The sequence below is a fragment of the Chlorocebus sabaeus genome, chromosome 2 (assembly GCF_047675955.1).
Source record: "Chlorocebus sabaeus isolate Y175 chromosome 2, mChlSab1.0.hap1, whole genome shotgun sequence".
NCBI classification, from domain to species: Eukaryota; Metazoa; Chordata; class Mammalia; order Primates; family Cercopithecidae; genus Chlorocebus; species Chlorocebus sabaeus.
Genome location: NC_132905.1, coordinates 35,242,734 through 35,258,418, shown reverse-complemented (window position 1 = coordinate 35,258,418; position 15,685 = coordinate 35,242,734). Strand labels below are relative to the sequence as shown.

Genomic DNA, 15,685 nt, shown 5'->3' with positions numbered 1-15,685 from the left:
CCACTGCGCCCGGTCAAGACTTTTCAAATGTGGGTGATGACCCATTAATGTGCCATGCAATCAATTAAATGAGAGAAAACAGAAAACAGTAAAAGTCATCAAGTACTGTTTAGTCAAGTGTATTTACATACTTGTGGAAAAAATAAATTTTCTTTTCAAAGAGCATCAAGGACAAAGATGAGGAAACAGTGAATCTTTCCATAAAAGTAGGGCTGTAAGCCCCTTAGAGTTTGGGGACCCAGGATGAACTTTAGGGTTTTACAACCCACTTGAGTATGTAAAATCTCATGTTTGCAATTTTGGAGGGACGAAGGACCACGGCATTCATTAAATTCACCAAAGGCTTCAGAATTCTGAAAGGCTGCTTGGCAGCTCCCCTAGAGAAGTTTAAAAATCATATTTTAAGGTGACTTCTACAATGCTATGAATTCTCTTCTACACCTCTGTAATTCCTCACAAATTATTTTCCCAAAACTGGACACAATGCAAATGGAGTCCAGCCTCCCAAAATAACCCACAGTTCCACCGACCGCTTGTGAGTTGCTCTGCAGGAGGAGGAGGCTCGTTTTGGGTTGTCTTCATGCCACAGCAGCTACCCCTGGGCCTGCCTTTAGTTAGCCGAAATGTAGCCCAGAGAGACTGAAAGCTGGGAAGCTACTCTGAGTGTCTGTCCGCTCAGTACTCTCCCATAGCTCTCGCGCAGTTCTGGGTTGCCTCTGTCCTCGGTTACAGAACTGCTCTCATCACTTTTCTCCCTGGTGACACTACCTTTCTGAACACTGTCCCTGTAGTGACTTGCTTTACTAATCTTTTCCTTGTGTTTATTTTCCTTCTTTGTTTGTTCTTCCACTGCATTTCTCTGCCAACACCAGTATATTTACCTTTCAGAGCAATTCTCAATACTTTTTCTGGTCAATAAACCTATCAATCTCATTGTTAATTAAAATATCAGTTTCTTTGAGTAGGTTATTATTACTTTGAATAGTTAGTTATTTTTGGTTTTGTTTATAATAAAAACTATTTAGGGTCCCAGAATATTTCCTTCTGCTTCTGAAATCTGGGTTATACTCTGCTTTGCATGCTTGAAATCAACACTTCATCTGTTTTCATCACTACTTCACACATCTCAGCAATGAACTATGCCTCCTATGGTTTCTCTCACATTAAACTCTGAATACCACCTAATTCACCCGTGAACTTACCAGGCCTTTCACAGACGCTACCATTGAGTGGGTTGATGCAGGTTGCAGCCTTCAGTCCCCGAGTACTGGGTTCTGATAAAATTCCACAGAATCCAGCATCACTGGGCTCAGATGGCATCCACTGTAGTAAACTATTTGTAAATGGGGACATATCTTCCCAGCACCAGTAGGACACATTGATCTTCCGAAGGCCGACCCATGGGGTTAAAGTGAGCTTGGACTAAAGGCAAAAGAGACACAACTATGAATACAACTAACTTTTTTTTTTTTTTTTTTTTTTTTTTTAAATTTTGGAGATGGAGTCTTGCCATGTTGCCCTGGCTGGTTTCAAACTCCTGAGCTCAAGCGATCCTCCCACCTCGGCCCCCCGAAGTGTTGAGATTACAGGCATGAGCCACCATGCCTGGCTTGAATATAACCAACATCTTGACCAAAACAAGCTTCTAGATAAAAACCACCAAGTTAAGTATACCCCATAGACATAGGAAAACCTCTCTATCCCTTGACTCAGCCATGGTAGATTAGGACAGATCATCACTTCAATATGGCCATTTTATAAAGGATAAAAATGTAGCTCAGAGAAGACAATATATCGTAAAATTCACAGAAATTATAGCAAGCAGTATTTAAGTTCTGAAATACCTATACGAAGAGATGGCTATCCCCAAACACAAGCTGAGTATCCCTAAACTGAAATCCAAAACACTCCAAAATCTAAAACTTTTTGAGTGCCAACATGACGCTGAAGGAAAATGTTCACTAGAGCATTTTGGATTTCCAGATTAGGGATGCTGAACTGGTTAGTATAATGCAAATATTCTAAAATTCGAAATGCTCCTCATCCAAAGCATTTTAGATAAGGGATATTCAACTTACACCACATTTGCTTTATCCATTCATCCATCCTGGCACTGGATTTTATAGGGAATAATAGGACAGTGACACCTGGGATAGTCTGTCTTCTGCTCTCCGGAAATTTCCTTCTCATTGCAATTTTTAAAAAGTTTTAAAAATCAAAATAAAAAGTTTAGCAAAGGAATGGTAAGTATTCCTAATTTTGGTAGTTATAAAACAAAAGATATACTGTATTTCCCTCCCTTTGTTTTCTTTTGAGACAGGGTCTCGCTCTGTTGCCCATGCTGGAGTGCAGTGACATGATCACAGCTCACTGCAGCCTCAAATCCCTGGGCTCAAGCAACCCTCTTGCCTCAGCCTCCCAAGTAGCTGGAACTACAAGTATGTGCCGCCACCATGCCAGGCTAATTTTTTAAAAAAAACTTTTTGTAGAGACGGGGCCTCCCTATGTTGCTCAGGCTAGTCTTGAACTTCTGGGCTCAAGCAATTCTCCCTCACTGGCCTCCCAAAGTGCTGGGATTACAGGCATAAGCCACCATACCCAGTCTATTTCCATTTTTGAGAGGAAAAAATACACATGCCTACTAAAAGACCTAAAAAATAAATAGATCCAGAAGAAAGAAAGAAAGTTAAAAATACTTTTTAAAGGCCCTTCAATAATTTCTTTGCCTTCATGATAAAACTCAGATCCATTACTACAGTAGCCACAGCCTCGCAGGGTCTGGCCTTGGTTCCTTCTTGAAGCTCAACTATAAAAACCCCCTCCCATCCAGCCTGCAGTCAACCATGCAAACTTACCTGCAGCTCACTCAAAGAGCCATTCCCTTAATCATCTCCCTCTACATCTCACACATGGGGGTACTAATTAATACACAGGAAGCCCTTCCCTCTTCGACATCCTAATTCACTCCTTCTCACCTTCAGGGCTCACCTCCTTCCAGCTTTCTACCAGCCAGTCTCTGTCCTAAAGGCTAGGCTGGGTACCCTTTCTTATTTTTCCATAAAAATCTGGGCTCTACCAACTGGGCTACATCTAGAGGTATAGCTGTGGAAGGTCATTACACTTCAGTTGTCCCTCATCTGTCAGTCTTATCATTAAGACTGTGAATTTCTGTTCATAAACATGGCCACAGCAGATTAGAATACCTAGAAACGTTTAGAGTTAGAAAACCTAAGGAAGAGAGAAAGGGTACCAGAAGTATATCTGTGGCCACCTGGTTGAACCCTTTTAACTTCTGTGGACTTGAGAGTCATTGTTAGAGATGCCAGGGTAATCAACAAAGCTGGGAGCCATCCATTTTCTGAGGAAACGAATGACTGTGGGAAAGGTCAGCTACCAGCCAAAGATGGAATGCTGGAAGAGACCCACATTTGGACATGGGAAGAGAAACAACAGAGACAGTTGCCAATGGAGATTCTGAAATCTGAAAAAGCTATCAAAATATTATGAAATGCCAAATGTGGTCACAGTAGCCTGAGGTAAACACACTAAGAATATGTCGCCAATGTTTGAGTGTCTATACCCTATCTAAGTTGCACTGAAAAAAGGGACTAATTGGAGAAAAGTAAATACAGGGCACCTCCCACCAGTCTCAGAATGAAGTTGCACTGAAAAAAGGGACTAATTGGAGAAAAGTAAATACAGGGCACCTCCCACCAGTCTCAGAATGGCCCTATAGGTGGTACACAGAGGCCACATGCAGCCAAGACCCAGGCCACATTTCCATACCTTCACATGAAGAAGGCTGTACCCAAAGAAGTGTTGCCCTCAACTCCTTCCTGCTTGATAAGAACATTTCCACTAAATGTTTCTGTACCACAGCTGAAACTGCTGAAAGAACTTTGTTTTATGAGTCTACTTAACTGAAGGTAGCATCACAATTTATGACTGGACTAAAAATGACAAAATGTGATCATGCAATATCGACTATAAGCCCCCTGAGAGCACTGGGTGGACAGGCAGAGAACTGAGCCTTTCTGGGCTTAGAAACTCTTGACAAGAAGGTACTTTCTTCTTTTGAGATGGTTGGGCTGTGAAAGACCCAAGCAGATGTACATTTCGTTTGTTTTGTTTTGTTTTTTTGTTTTGAGATGGAGTATCGCTCTGTCGCCCAGGCTGGAGTGCAGTGGCGTGATCTTGGCTCACTGCAACCTCCACCTCCTGGGTTCAAGCAATTCTCCTGCCTCGGCCTCCTGAGTAGGTGGGACTACAGGCGCATACCACCATGCCTGGCTGATTTTTGTATTTTTACTAGAGATGGAGTTTTACCATATTGGTCAGGCTGGTCTCGAACTCCTGACCTCAGGTGATCCACCAGTCTCAGCCTCCCAAAGTGCTGGGATTACAGGAGTAAACCATCGCATCCAGCCAAGATGTATATTTCTTAATGGTAATTATACAGTATTATGCACTATTATAATACCTTAACTTCAAGGAACTCAGGTGATTTAATCCAACCTAGCTAATTATCAGTGACTGAGAATCTCCTTCTCCCCTAGCAGAATCCAGAGGTAAAACAGATATGAAATCACCTACTGATGTCACCAGAGTATGTACACATATACATGTTGCAATTCATCCCCCAAATAATTATTCATAGATCTTATATATACAAAGTATTAAAAATTTTAAGATTAACAAGGCATATGAGGAAGTGACTCTGACAGCACAAACCCACAGTCCCTCAGGCTGTGTTTACCAGAACTCCCCCTCTTGCCAAGCACATCACACATATCCACAGCCTTCCACATGCAAGTTGCAGTAATGCCCTTGATAGAAAGGTGGATACCAGAAACTTAAGTTTTGAGGATTTTAACTCACCATGCTCTGAGATGACTGCATTATTCGCAGCTGCTTAAGGACAAATTCTACCTTCTTCTGGGTTGTAAGAGAAGCCAAAACGGCATTGTGGTTCCTACAGAACAATTTAGCATTGTCATAATTCTCCTTGGCAGTAGTAATTTTCAAACATGAGTTTCCAACCAAATGCCAGCCAATGCCACAGATATTTTCTTTCATTAAGGGGAAAAGAGAAAAAAAAGAGTTTTAGAAATCAGACAAAACTACTATATTATTAGTTCAAATTACTGAATACCGAAATGGCCTTTCTAATTTAAATTCTAGGCACTTCATTAGGATGTGGGAGCCTCTGACACATTATTAAGGGCCAAATGCAGAATACAATAATTTAAAAATGTTTACTAGTGATATCTCCCAGATCCTAAAAAGCATATTCTGAGGTCACTTCTCCTATGTCTTAGAGGAAAACATCAGTTTGGTGCCAATATTAGATTGGTACACTTCCTTCTGAAGAACAATTAGAAAGAAAACTAAAATCCTAAGTGAAGAGCAGACAAATGAATATGCATATTGGACGGCTGGGGTAAAAACTGCAAGAATGGAAACGAATCAAGGAATTAACAAATCTATAGTCTCCAAAAGCTGCATTATATTTTCATATTATCAGGTGGAAGGTACAATCGAGTATACACAGCATCCCAAAAGCAGGATGAGAAGGTCCTTCTTGGGAAACAACCCAAGTGATATGGCTAGAGCATAGAAGGCAAGCTTGTAATCTGCTACCTGTGATCATCCTGAACCCACACAAGGTACTGCACAGAAGCTATGAATGCTTCTTGGAAGACAATGAAAGAACAAAGTAACTTCACCAGAACCAAAGTACTCTGGAGACATCAACAATGTTCATTAACAGTAACAGTCACTGAGATAAAAGAAAGGTACCATGGGAAAGAGATCATTTAAGAACAAAGACTTGCTCCTCACAGTGTAGCAGTCAATCAGATAAAACGCACACTCCAGGTCCCACCCCACATTTGCACCAGAATATGCCTTTCGCAAAATTCCCAGGTCTTTTGCTGTACCTTAAAATTTGGGACACACTGAGATAAAGAAAAGAGTCCCACTCTGCAAGCTGAATCAAAAATTTCCAAGGGACATTCAAAAAGGGCCTGGTCCAAACCAACTTCCCTGAACAAGCTCAGATGTTGTGCAGAGCCAAGGAAGTTCCCCTTCCTGGACCATCCTGGTTGAACAAATATATCACAGTGGTTCAATCATGGCTGGCTGGTCTCAGGCCCTGAATTCATCATCCTGAACCTCAGAAGTAGCATATATTGAGGTTTTCAGGGCTGGAGATCACCCCTAAAAGGTGCTGCTGACAGAAATATCCATCCTCTCCTTCTCAGAGAAGGCCCATTAGCAGGTGCCGACAAATAAATCCCAGTGGTTAACAAGAAGTACTCTCCATAAAGTGCCCTGGCTGCTGAGACTGGCTGCTGAGACGTCGTGTTCTAGTCCCAGGTTATTGAAGGTGGATGGGAAAGAGACAAGGAGCAGGCTCAGTGATACAGAACCAAGCTGTCACTCAATTCTCCAGAGCAGTGAAGGACATTTCACTTTATTTCAAAGGCCAGTAAGAGGAAATACTTAAGAACCGTATTTTAGTTAAAAACAAAATACCTCATAATACTGGTGTGGGGGATGAATGGACAGAATTAGCTTTTCCCCTCTGCTAGGTTCAAGCTAGGCTGCACAGTGTTGGGTGAAATGGGGTGAAGTCTTGGACCCACACAGACCAAGATGACCCTGCAAGGCCTACCGGGCAGGGCAATGCACTCCTGATTCCGGGGCTCCCACTGGCAATTCTGGTCCAGGGCGCAGCTCCTGCAGCTGGTCTTCTTGTTACAGTAGTACATGGGGTTATCCTTGGGGCAATTCTCATACCTAAAAATGGAGATCTAGAACACAGTGGACAAAAGCTTTTCTCCTGTATCCACAGAGAGAACTTATGGTGAGGACCAACAGGACACTGTAGACAATAAAATCTAATTGAGGAAGCAAACTGCAAATAAATAGATAGATAAACAGATAGATAGATAGATAGATAGATAGATAGATAGATAGATAGATAGATAGATAGACAGACAAAGTTGCAGTAGCTCTGCAGTGGGAACACTACAGTGTAATGTTCTATTCAAGGACATGCTTTTAACTGGCAAGGAAGCAGCCCACTCTTTTAAACACCATGCCTCAACCTGCTCATCTGTAAAATGGGAATGTTGAACTTGCTGCTTTTCAAATGCTCACTTCAAAAGTCTGAAAGTTTTCTATTTTATGAACTGCATGAGACTGACAAAAAAAAAAAAGTCTTGTAAGCTGTCAAAAACTATAAAAGCCTGGGTCATCTTATAACTTAAATTTAAAAATCTATATATGATGAGCAGTGAGATTATGCCAAACCAAGATATAAAACAAGGAGATTTTGCAAAGTCTGTCATTTCCACAGTTCAATATGGGCCACTATACACCTGACTCACTCTCAGTCTCAAACCCTAACTTGCTATCAAAACCTGGCACTGGTAAACCTGGCACTATTAGATGCCTCAAACTAAGGATCCAGTGCTTAGTCACGGCCATGCCCACGGACAACAGTCCTACCTTCTTCTAAAACACAACAAATTCCCAGGGCTAGTAGGACCCTTGGAATATAAAGAACATCTCTTCCTGAAGGAAAACCTCAGGGATAATAAAATCCAAATAGAAACCCATTTGAAAAGTAACTCTGGGCCATTATTTATATCATATACACTATAAAAGCTAAACCTATGACAAATTAGGATTTTTCTGAAATCTTTGAGAAACAGCCTCTGACCTGGCCTTCCGTGCAGCTGTGGTTCCTGGGGACACAATGGTCATTGCACCAGTGGCAGTCATTGGTGTTGGCTGTGCAGCTGTAACAATCCGTGTGCTGGTCACATCTGTCATGGTCAAGAGCTACAAAGAAAAGAAAATCTCATCAACTGGGACAACTTCAGTTGAGCACAATCTGAGACTGAAGTTAAAAAAAATCGTAACAATGGTTAAGAAGTAAAATGAAGAATGAAACTGGCAGGAAAATATATTCGGTATGTTCTGGTTAAAATAATATTTAGAGATAGACAATCTAAAGAAACACTGCTTTGTACCCCAAAGACAGAAGTACACAGAAAGTGAAAACAAGGATAGGTTAATTTAACTACTGTAAGATATAATGAAAGTAAATTCTGGCTCTTTGAATACTTTTCTTTCCAAGAAAAAAAAATCAACTAGTAATAGAACGAACACCAAAGAAGCCCAGGAGCCAAAATATTGTAGGAGATCAAGTCATTCCTCCTAGTTATAAATGCAAGGCTAATTTGGGCACAGGAAGTAGGCAGCACCACAGAACTGCGCAGGAGGTATTAGGCTGAGCTGCATTTTGTACGTACATGTAAATTCAAGAGTGCAAGTTTGAGAACTTCTGGGCTACTACAGACCTGCTGCATCTCCTGTTGACTCTAGAAAAGAGAAGCTGCACGGCTGGGCGCAATGGCTCATGCCTGTAATCCCAGCACTTTGGGAGGCCAAGGCGGGCAGATCACGAGGTCAGGAATTCAAGACCAACCTGGCCAACATGGTGAAATCCTGTCTCTACTAAAAATAGAAAAATTAGCTGGGCATAGTGGTACGTTCTTATAATCCCAGTTACTTAGGAGGCTGAGGTAGGAGAACTGCTTGAATCAGGACCTGGGAGGCGGAGGTTGCAGTGAGCTGAAATTGCGCCACTGCACTCCAGCCTGGGCTACAGAGTGAGACTCTGCCCCTCCCCGCCCAAAAAAAAAAAAGAGAAGCTGCACAACCATGTTGTCTCATCTGTTCAACCATCTCGTGTACAATGCAGTACAGTGAAGCGATATATTAAAAAGTTCTTTTTTATTTTGTTTTTATTTATTTATTTTTTGAGACAGAGTCTCAAAAACTCCACACATGGGGGAATTCACAAACAAGAAAAGGCACGTCCCACCCTCACAAAGACCCCAGCAGTCAGCTCCTTAGGCTGCTCTTGCTGTCCTGGTCATTATCCCAAGGATTGGGATCACCCAGAAAGTGGGGTGAAACAGGGAACTGAAGTCTCAAATGAGATGACAGCAAATAGGTTGATATGAACACCTAAGGTAATTCAACACTATTTCCTATAAACATGCACATGTAATTTGAACTTTTAAAATTTGGTTTAAAAATGAACTATTTCACTGATTTTATCCCTTTCAAGAGACGAACTAACCCTGCTAAGTTCTGGTAATCTTGGTTCTCCAGCACCCACCAGTCCACCAATGAACCTGGGTGGCCTGTTTTTTTTTTTTTTTTTTTGAGACAATCTCATTCTGTCACTCAGGCTGGAGTGCAGTGGCATAATCATGCCTCACTGCAGCCTCAACATCCTGGGCTCACGCGTTCTCGCCTCAGCCATCCTAGTAGCTGGGACTACAGGCGTGCACCACCACACCCACACCTAGCTAATTTTTGTGTTTCTGGTAGAGACAGGGTCTCACTATGTTGCCCAGGCTAGTCTTGAACTCCTGGGCTCAAGCGATCCCTGTGCCTCAGCCTCCCAAAGTGCTGGGATTATAGGCATGAGCCCCTGTGGCCAGCCCAGGGTGTTCTTACTGAGAATTTATGTTCGTGAAAGTTTAACTTGGAGCAGCATTCCAGGAATGAAAGCTGCTTCTATCCATCATAACTCTCAAGTTAACTGCAACACCAATCCTACTAGTAAGAAATTCAGCCAACATACTTTAAATTAGTTGATGTAAATAAATATCTTGTAGAGACAACATTCTTCCTTTTAAAGAACTTTCTGGCCCTGCACAGTAGCTCATGCCTGTAATCCCAACACTTTGGGAGGCTGAGGGGGGCAGATCACTTGAGGTCAGGAGTTCCAGACCAGCCTGGCCAACATGGTAAAACCCTGTCTCTACTAAAAATACAAAAACTAGCCGGGCATGGTGGCAGGTGACTGTAATCCCAGCTACTTGAGTATTACAGGCTGAGGCATGAGAATCACTTGAACCTGGGAGGTGGAGGTTGTAGTGAGCTGAGATCGTGCTGCTGTACTCCAGCCTGAGCGACAGAGACTCCGTCTCAAAAAATAAATAAATAAAAATAAAATAAAAAAGAACTTTTTAATATATCGCTTCACTGTACTGCATTGTGCTCTATGTCACAGCAATACAGAACAAGCAGCAAAGCAGGTAGAAGGAAGAAAACAGCTTGGAAAACATGAGGGGAGGTTCTAGAAGCAGGGATCATTGCCCATCCTCAGTAACTGTCTGTCTTGATATCACTGTTGTATCCAACTAGAGAAGCTAGACAAAAATACTTTGCAAGGACAGCAGCTCTCCCTCTCTCCACCAAAATAATTTACTTCAACATGGCTTTTCTGGGCTGACTCTCCTAATTTCATTCTTAATGTTAGATCTGCATCCAATATGGTAGCCAGTAACCACAAATGTATTTTAAATTAAAATTAAATTAACATTTCAAGTATTTAATAGCCCACGTGGCTCGTGGCTACCATATCGGGACAGTCAAGACACAGAACATTTCCATCATCAAAAATAAAGTTCTACTGGATGGCACTGCCTCAGAGCAACCACAGCCAGGATCTGGGGTCAGTATGCAAAGTCTACGCAATGCCAAGAAGGTTATGTCTCCATCACCCGCAGACAGCCTCTACGAGCCACATGGCATGTCCCCATTTGAGATGTTTACAAACCAATTTTCAAATATCCAAAAACACTTTCTACAAGTTATTACTGAATAATCTTGGATAATAAGGTGAACATAAAAAGTATACATATGCTAAGTTCCTTCACAATTCAGATAAAATGAGGTCTCAAATTCATTAAAATCTAAGCAGGGAAAAAAAAACATACTTCTTTTGGAAAAACATTCTGATTTTAACTTTTCTTCTTGTTCATCAGTTGCCAGCGCCCACGAGATACACTGAGATGACCCTGTGTCCCACACACACCGGATACCAGGTCCTGCTGCTAAACAAGCGGCTTCACTCCGATGCCCATCACACTGTTCCGAGGTGAATACCAGGATGTCACTGAGAAGGAGACTATTGAAACCACCGAACACATACATGGTGCTAAGAGGAAAAAGGGAGAGAATAAATTTACCAGAGACTTAGATAACAATTGCATGCTATACTTTTTTTTTTTTTTTTTTTTTTTTTTGAGACAGGGTCTTACTCTGTTGCCTAGGCTGGTCTCAAACTCCTGGGCTCAAGAGATCCTCTCGCCTCAGCCTCCTGAGTAGCTGGGACTACAGGCACACGCCACCACATCCAGCTACCATGATACACTTTTTACAGACAATCTTCAAACAAATCTTACATATCATAAGTCTTCTAAGAAACTATTTTTCAAGGTCTTAAAAAATATTCTTGTTCCCTTCCTTTCCAAATTCATCCTTTCATCCTGGCCTATAACCACCCAGAATAGTTCCAATAAGCTGCCTCCTCATCATAGCTACTGTATTAAAAAGTTCTCATGATAGCCTGGTGACTTTTAACCATGAGGCACTGGAAAATTTCAGTGTCAGGATATGCTCACATCTTTTAACACTAAACAGCAATTCTATATCTTCATTTTTTAAATATTAAAAATAAAAATGTACAAATTTAAAGCACAGGTAAAAGCCTCTGTAATTAAAGTTGTACACTGGTACAATTAAAGTTGTGTACTGGTACATGGATATGAGCCCAATTATAAACAGATAAAAGCACACATGTGCATTTAGTAGACAGTAAAAGCAGCATCTTACATTAGTGGGAAAAGATGGTCTTTTTAGTAAATGGTATCAAGATAACTAAACATATGGAAAAAAATAAAATTGAATCTATTTCTCTATATTCCAGGATAAATTCCACACCTTCTGAAAAAAACAAAACACACAAGTACTAGAATAATGGCTGTATTTCTCTATAACCTGAGAGTGAAAAAAAAAAAAAGACTTAAAATCCAGAAGGTAGGGGGAAAAAAGATTGAAAAATCTGGTTATATGAATTAAAAAGACGTTTTACATGGAAATAATGCTATAAGCAAAGTAAAATAACAAATGATATGCTATGAAAAAAAGATTTACAAGTTATGTTATAGGAAAAGGACTATCCCTAACATAGAGGGGGGCTTCAGCCAGTTTGCAGAGAAAAAATGCAAATGACCTTAAACATATGAGAAGATGCTCTAATTTCAGTGCAAGAAAAATGCAAATTAAAACTATACTAAGGTAGCATTTCTCACCTATAAGACTAGCAAAACAAAAACAGCACAAACAATTGACAATATATGGATTGGTGAGACTATGGGGCAACAGTCACTCTCACACACTACTGCTGGGCATGTAAAATGGTGCAGTACAGAGGGATTTGGCAAGCTCTAACAAAACTTTGCATTTACTTTTTGAATCTGAAATCACATTTCTAGAAGTCTATCACAAAGACAGAACAGTAAAAATACAAGAAGAAGTACATGAGGCTATTCACTACAGCACTAACCACTTATGCCAGAGGGCACATTTTTTGTGTGTGTGAAAAATCAGACCTTGGGGATGACCTTGAGCAGTAGGATATAAATAACTCCCACAAGCTTAGCTTTCCAATAATGGAACACTAGGCATAAATGGGTTAATGATAATAGCAAAAGACTCAAATAGCCCCAAATGTCCATCAGTTGGGGATGTGACAAACTATAATACATCCACATAATGAAATATTAGGCAGATGTAAAAGGAATGAGGAAAATTTCTACATACTTCTATGGAGTGAGCTCCAGTACATACTGTTATGTAGGGGGAAAATGGAATGCAGAGAAAAGTATTTAAACAATGTAGTCATTTATCTACTGAGGGAACAAGAAGGTCAAACACACAAACATGCAGATATAATTCATTTTCCTTTTAAAAAAGGACACTACAGTTTCTCTTTAACCTGCCTTCTTAAAAAACCTAGAAACAACAGCCAACCCAGTAGCAATGAATATAACTAGTGTTTAGATTGTGCGTATCTAAAAACCATTCTTTCTCCCTCCTGTCACCCCTTAAATACTAGAACTTTTTAGAGAAAAACCTAATTTCATGTCTGGATGAAGAAATGTTCACAATGAGTCTAGCAGATCTTGTTATACTGGAAAGAAAAGAAGACTAGGGTAGTATCAGATAAACTCAAAAGCTAATGTAAAGATGCCCTCATCGGCTAAAGATGGAAAATGTTTGAAATTTAATAAAAACACAAACTACAATAGATTAAAACACATGAAATATTTTTAAATCCATGAGTTCATAATGATATACATCTCTCATTCCTGAAAAAAAAAAAACAAACCTAATTTGTCATCTTTGGACAACGCTAAGAAATCAGTACATTATTTTGAAAATTGGTAAACAAAGGGAAAGAAACCTATGAAGTGATCTTGCCAAAATACTGAAGAGAATCTGATCAAGTTAATTTGCAGTAATTTTAGGAGAGAGAACAATATGTTATATGAAAGCCCAGGATACAACAATCAAAATCTGGACTATGGAAAACTCTACAGGACAAACAACCCAGTCTCTTTAACAAGTAAGGGGGAAAATGATGGATGGGGTCCCTACAGATTAAGAGAAACTACAGAGACATTTTAACCAATTGTAACATATGGATCTCATTTGGATTCTGAGTTGAAGGAACTAAACTTAAAAAAAAATTGAGACAATTAGGAGATGTAAACACTGAATGGACACTGAGAGATATTAAAGAACAACTTTTTTCTTTTTTTTTTTCGAGATGGAGTCTTGCTCTGTTACCCAGGCTGGAGTGCAATGGCACCATCATAGCTCAGTGCAACCTCAAATTCGTGGGCTCAAGCAATCCTCCCACATCAACCTCCCGAGTAGTTGGGACAACAGGCGCGCATCACCATGCCCAGCTAATTTTTGTATTTCTAGTAGAAATGAGGTCTTGCTGTGCTGCCCAGGCTGGTGTTGAACTCCTGGACTCAAGCAATCCTCCTGCCTTGGCCTCCCGAAGTGCTGGGATTTCAGGTGTGAGCCACCAACCCTGGCTTAAAGAATTAACTTTAAAAGTGTGATAACTGTATAGGGGCTGTGTTTTTAAAATTAAGTCTTCATCTTTAAAAGACAGCCAATCTTCATTATAGTCATGTGGTGCTGGATAATGATGTTTCCATCAATGATGGATGGCATGTACAATGGCTGTCATCTAGTAAGCTAAGGTTAATTTATTATTGAAGAAAACAATTTTTAAATAAATTTAGTGTAGTCTAAGTGTACAGTGTTTACAAAGTACACAGTAGGGTTGAGTCCACTCACTCACGGACCTCCCCAGAACAACTTCCAGTCCTGCATGCTCCCTGCCTTCATGGTAAGTGGCCTGTACAGGTGTACATTTTTTTATCTTTCATATTGCATTTTTACTGTACTTCTCTACATTTAGATATGCTTGGACACACAAATACTTACCACTGCATTACAAAGACCTACAGTATTCACTATAGTAACATGCTGCACAGGCTTGTAGCTATGAGCAACAAGCCATACCATATAGCCTAGATGTGTAGCCTAGGTTTATGTAAGTACACTCTGCGATGTTGGCACAATGATGAAATTGCCTACGGATGCATTTCTCAGAACGTATCCCTAACATTCAGCGAAGCATGACCATTATCTGCAGATTGTAGATTCCATATTTGCAAATTCACCTACTTACAAAATTTTTTTTTTTTTTTTTTTGAGACGGAGTCTCGCTCTGTCGCCCAGGCTGGAGTGCAGTGGCGCAATCTCGGCTCACTGCAAGCTCCGCCTCCCGGGTTCACGCCATTCTCCTGCCTCAGCCTCCCGAGGAGCTGGGACTACAGGCGCCCGCCACTGCACCCGGCTAATTTTTTTTCTATTTTTAGTAGAGACGGGGTTTCACCATGGTCTCGATCTCCTAACCTTGTGATCCGCCCGCCTCGGCCTCCCAAAGTGCTGGGATTACAGGCGTGAGCCACCGCGCCCGGCCTACAAAATTTATTTCTAACTCCAAAATCAATTTATTTCTAACTCCAAAATCAATACTTGCAGTAGTTTCACGGTCAGTTACCAGCATGTGTGTGCACAGAATGGCAAAAAATTGGACTTGACACACATGCATATTCCCAGCTAAGGTCAAACAAGGAGATGCTCTCCCTTCTTGTTTCAACTCTCGCACTACAAACAAGTGTCCCTTCCATGATCTATCTAGTGCCATATTTTAAGTATTTTTGTACCTTGTGTTAGTGCTTTCACTGTTGAAAATGGCCCCCTATGCAGTGCTGAAGTGCTGTCTAGTGTTCCTAAGTGTAAGAAGGCTGTGATGAGCCTTACTGAGAAAGTACATGTGTTACATAAGCTTTGTTCAGGCATGAGTTAAAGTGCTGTTGGCTGTGAGCTCAATGTTAATAAATCAAGAATATATATTAAATAAGATGTTTTTAAATAGAAACACACATAAAAGAAAGTTATGTATGCTGACTCGTTGATGAAGATGTCGTCATCAGATGCTTACAGAAACATAACCCTGTATTTCCCTAGCAGAAATAATTCAATATTCAAGAATTCAGTGTGTATAGTTACTTTATAGAGTTGTGAATAATGAAAATAAATTGCAATCTGAAATATATATTTTTTTGAGTTAGGGTTTCACTCTGTCACCCAGGCTGGAGTGCAGTGGCGCCATCACAGCTCACTGCAGCCTCATACTCCTGGGCTCAAGAGATCCTCT

General features: G+C 40.6%; 1 protein-coding gene across 4 annotated transcripts in view; it reads right to left on the bottom strand.

The window, feature by feature from the left end:
- ATRN (attractin) overlaps positions 1–15,685 on the bottom strand; it is a 189,946-nt gene that overhangs the window by 81,364 nt on the left and 92,897 nt on the right. For all 4 annotated transcript variants that reach the window (XM_073007331.1, XM_073007334.1, XM_073007336.1 and 1 more), the window contains exons 12-16: positions 10,812–11,032; positions 7,730–7,851; positions 6,677–6,815; positions 4,879–5,069; positions 1,203–1,422 (exon numbers count right to left, since the gene is read on the bottom strand). In XM_073007331.1, coding sequence (XP_072863432.1) covers positions 1,203–1,422; positions 4,879–5,069; positions 6,677–6,815; positions 7,730–7,851; positions 10,812–11,032 — 893 coding nt within the window. The remainder of the gene's footprint in view (positions 1–1,202; positions 1,423–4,878; positions 5,070–6,676; positions 6,816–7,729; positions 7,852–10,811; positions 11,033–15,685) is intronic.